At 40.5% G+C, this 4,692-nt stretch overlaps 1 protein-coding gene across 1 annotated transcript; it reads right to left on the bottom strand.

The window, feature by feature from the left end:
* Positions 1 to 360: 360 nt before the first annotated feature.
* On the bottom strand, positions 361 to 4,226 carry hsd17b1 (hydroxysteroid (17-beta) dehydrogenase 1). The gene is made up of 6 exons (XM_084743924.1): positions 3,937 to 4,226; positions 2,744 to 2,905; positions 2,487 to 2,666; positions 2,246 to 2,339; positions 1,821 to 2,004; positions 361 to 1,016 (listed from the first exon to the last, which is right to left on the bottom strand). The coding sequence occupies exons 1-6, from the start codon at positions 4,031 to 4,033 to the stop codon at positions 861 to 863; spliced, it is 873 nt and encodes a 290-aa protein (XP_084600050.1). The 5' UTR covers positions 4,034 to 4,226; the 3' UTR covers positions 361 to 860.
* Between the last annotated feature and the right edge of the window lie 466 nt (positions 4,227 to 4,692).

Here is a 4,692-nt window from a genome sequence, read left to right on the forward strand (position 1 = left end):
TCAACACAATATTAAAGTTCCTTGTGGTAGCTTTAAGTGCTTGTTCTGTATCTCCTGATACAGTATTTATCAGTTTCACATTGTTTCTGACATTATTATAAATACGTACAGGGGGGAAATGTTGCATTTGAGTAGTTTTCCTTGTGTTCTGTGTTCTGTAAAAAAAAAAAAAAAAAATAGTATCCAAAGACATTTCAGTTCAGTTCAAATATTTTATTCAGGTATCCTTCAGGGACCACTTTAAGGGATGTGTTTCAGCACAAGAAAAGAAATACAACATATAATTCAGTCACATAAAAACTGAGCTTCACTGTTCGTGGAGAAACTCCTGGGAGCCTGGTTTTTATTTTCATTTCCTGTTCGCTTGAAATAGCCAATTAAAACCAACATAAGAAAATTCTTGGAGTGTTTTTCCTGTAACAATGTGGTAGAAACCTGTCCAGAGGCACACCTATTCCACTGAAAATATGCAAATCAGTGTGGCGAGAACACTATCAAACAAAAGGAATGCAAATGCAAAAACATAATCCTTATCAAATATTTCTCCACCCAAGCAGAAAAAGCTCTATTTTTACATGTATACTTTTATTTTGTGATAAGGAATATAACTTTTGATAAGTTACATACAAAAACACAAGTCTGGAGTCCCTCCCTGCAGGCTGTGAACTCTGCTCACAAAACTCTGAACTTACTGCACTTTCCAGTTGAGCAACCGCAGTGAGTCACAGTGAATCAACTTTATATCACAAATCAAAACTGAAAGAGTAAAATATTAACCTCTGCACATAAACTAAACGAGGGGCAAGTGTGCACATGAAGCAGACGCCTGGCTGAGAACAAAGTATGCACACAAAAAACAGCTACTGTTCCTCGGCTGAGAAAACGATTTTGCTCATAGCGCTGATGTACCGCAAGCCATCTGGTTCTGTGACCTTCAGTTTGGTGAGAGGCGGCACGACGCCGCTGGTGAAGTATCTGAACGCAGGGTTGGGCGACTGGATGGCGTCCAGAAATACCTTGGAGACAGAAGCAAACACGCCACGGTGGTTAGATGTACAGGTGCTCTTATTCTGACACACTTTTGACACAATTAAGTATCAGTGTGCTCATCCTCTACTGGTGGTGCAGCACCATGAAGGGTTTTTTCTGCTTCCCCCCACAGGAGAACCCATTCTGGTTCCTGATAGAACATTTTATGAGACAATTCTACCTGGAAACCAATGTAAAGGGTTATACCTAACCATCTGTGAAGGGATTCATCCAGAGCCCCCTATGGGAGGGTCTAAAGGAGAACCTGTCTATAGTATGGGGGTTCTGTCCAGAACCTTTCAACCTTCTAAGGGTGCTAACAAGAATCCAGCAAGAGGGTTCTACCAAGAACCTCTTTATACTCTAATGGTTTTATGTAGAAACCACCCAGAGAGGTCTACCGAAAACCCTTTTATATTCCAAGGGTTTTACTCAGAACCCAGCTAGGATTATCTTTCAAGAACTTTTTTATGTTCTAAGAGTTTATTCCAGAATCCACCCAGGGGGTTCCACCAAGACCTTCTTTATATTCTAAGGGTTTTATTTATAACCCACCACAGATCATCTACTAAAAACATTTTTTTCCTTCAAGGGTTTCATCTAGAGCCAACCCATGGGGTTCTAGTGAGAACCCTTTTATAGTTCAAGGGTTTTCACTAGAAACCACCTTGGGAGAACCAAGAACCCTTTATATTATGCTACAAAGAACCAAAAGTTTCGATAAGTAACTTGTTTCCACCAGCATCACTGACTCACACCACTAATGCAGTTGTGACCTTCTGGAGACGTACCTTCACGATGTCTTCAGTGTCCTGTGCTGCATTTTGGAAAACGGAGCCACAGTGCTGCAGGTATTTTTCATATAAGCTGAGTGTGTGGGTGTCGACCTGCTGGAGAGACGCATCCCCGAGCTCCGCCCTCTGCAGGTTGACCAGGAAGTCGGTGTTGACCGGGCCACATTCAATAAGGCTCACACTGCAGGAGGAAACAAGAGTCTCTCCTAATCAACAATTACAGTTAAAGGACCAGTGTGTAAGATTTAGGGGAATCTATTGGCAGAACAGGAATCACCTGAAAAGGAGAGTTTCATCTGATTTCAAATTCCAAGTCCAGAAGAAGGCAGTAAAATGTTTACCGACAACATATTCATATTGATATGATGGTCATTTTCTGATTTAGAAAAGTTAATATATCACATACAAACTTTAAAACTCACTGGATATTGAAGTGTTGCAGGAGGACAGCCAAACTCTCACATGCTCCCTCTACTGCAAATTTACTGGCACAGTACACCTCATTAAAAGGGAGGCCTGTAAGAGAGCGTGAAGTATGAAGATCAAGGTTATTTTGGCAATTTCAAGCATGGCAGCTAACGTTAACCTGACTTGTTTGTGTAGTTTCTGTCAAATCATGACAAAAGCTGCACGTGTAGAACCTCAACTGTTTGCTCGTCTCACCGTGAAGCCCTCCGGTGCTGCCGGTGACCAGAATGCGGCCCTTGCCCTGAGCCTTCATGTCCGGCAGGAAAGCCTGGATGGTCTGGATGGTCCCGAGGAGGTTGACCTCCAGAATCTGCCTCATTGAGTCCAGGGACTGCACCTCCAGCGGCCCCATCAAACCCACACCGGCGTTGCACACTGCGAGTAGCGAGGATAAGCCCCATTAAACACACAAATTACAATCTTAATCAGGACGCAGCGACACAAGAGCATACCCAGAATGTCCACTCGTTTCTCCACAACCCTGTCTCTCGCATCCAGGATGGACTGATGCTCGGTCACATCCATTTGGAGTATGTCCAAAGTGTCCCTGTGCAGGCCTTTCACACACTCCAGAAGACGCTCCTTCTTGGCCAGGTTTCTCATCGTGGCATAGACTAAACAGAAAGCAACACTTTGAGGCATGTTGTGATACAGATGTGAAGGAATGAACACGTTGGATTGAAGTAGATTTTTAAGGTATCTGTATTTTGCTTGAATATTTACTTTTCAGACAACAAAGACGTAACAATATGAAAAAGACGTAAATAACGTCATACGACATAACAACACACAAAAAGATTTAGAGATATAACTAAATGTACTGAGACAAAACTGACGCAACAAGACGAGAACGACGTAGAAGACAAAACAAGATGAAAAACGTAACAAGACATAAACAACATGACAGAAAAAAAACAATGTAACAAGATATAAAGATATAAAGAGCACAAATAATTTAATAAGACAAAAATGAGAAAAACAAGACGTAAACAAGATAACGAGACACGAACAATGTAACAAGATGAAAACAATGTTACAAGACAATAAGAAGACAATAACTAAGTATTAAGACAAAAACGACATAAAGGACTTAAGATGAAAACACTGTAACAGGATGATAATGACATAACAAGATGTAAGAGGACAATGACATAACGAGACAAAAACAACATAAAATACAAGATGAAAAAGACATAACAAGACATAAACAAAGTAACAAAATGAAAACAATGTAACAAGACAATAATGACATAAAATATAAGATGACAAAAACAATGTAAAACACATAACAACATGAAACAGACAGAGGGAGACTCACTGAGAAAAGGTGAGGTTCAGTTGGCTTTGTCCTTCACATGGCTATTCTTTACTTTTATACTTTGAGTACATCTGTACTTTTACACATTTACTTGAGGAAAGAAGTTGAATCAGTACTTCAACTTTTATCAGTCTTTTTACACAAGTATCTGTTCTTATACTTGAATAAAGAATATGTGTACTTTTGCCACCTTTTGCTTACTGTACAGTGTCTCCGTGAGCTTAGAAAGTTCTTAAAACCAGCGATTACCAACCCAGTGCATGCTTGTTAAAAAGACACTTTAGCACGTGAGGAATACAATGACAGGTCAGTGTCACGTCTGGTTACCTTTGAATGTTTTGTCGGGGTCAGAGGCCAGCCGGACGGCCAGACTGAGGCCGATTCCCGAGGAGCAGCCTGTGATCAGCACCACCTTCTTATCCATGGAGTCGAGATCTCTGACGTTCTGCTTCGACGGAGAGCAGCTGGAGAAAAAGAGGATAACATGGAGGCATGTGAAAACTCATCTCGTCAGTGTTTTCGCATCCTTCGCTGTCACAAGGCCAGTTCATCCTAAACATCATCCTGTTATCGGCCACCTGGAGTCCTCCCATGTTTTTCTCATGTCTTGGTTATTTTTTTTTTCTCTTGAGACGTGGGAAATGTTACTGCCCTCATGGGGGCTTGTTTGTACTTTCAAATTCTTTTATCAACAGTCATTCAGGCAAGACATCAGTTTTAATGCTTTTAGACCTTAATGTGGCCTTTAACACTTTTGATCACAACTCTTTTATCTTAGTTTTAATAGATTTATCTGTTTTAATTGGGTTGTTTTAACTGTTTTATCTTATATAATGTTTTATCTAACTGCGTCTTGAATCTACCTCTGTGTATGAAATGTGCTTTTATACATTTATTATAATTGAATGCAGCTTTTGAGAAGAATAACACAAAGAAAAACCTTAGACGCCATAACTGTTTTGAATTGCACCATCAATATGAGCACCAGGTGGCAGCAAATCCTCACAATATCCGTCCTCGATCACACCACGAATAAAGTCACACTGACCTCTGGCTGCTCCAGTGACCACATCAAAACAATGA

The sequence above is a fragment of the Lutjanus erythropterus genome, chromosome 19 (assembly GCF_056507025.1).
Source record: "Lutjanus erythropterus isolate fLutEry1 chromosome 19, fLutEry1.hap2, whole genome shotgun sequence".
NCBI lineage: Eukaryota > Metazoa > Chordata > Actinopteri > Lutjaniformes > Lutjanidae > Lutjanus > Lutjanus erythropterus.

Excerpts from the sequence above, each read along its gene's own strand:
- hsd17b1 (XM_084743924.1), bottom strand. The coding sequence starts at position 4,033 with ATGGATAAGAAGGTGGTGCTGATCACAGGCTGCTCCTCGGGAATCGGC. Across the intron at positions 2,667-2,743 it reads GAAACGAGTGGACATTCTGG|TGTGCAACGCCGGTGTGGGT; the intron begins GTATGCTCTTGT and ends CGCTACTCGCAG. Across the intron at positions 1,017-1,820 it reads ACACTGAAGACATCGTGAAG|GTATTTCTGGACGCCATCCA; the intron begins GTACGTCTCCAG and ends TCTGTCTCCAAG.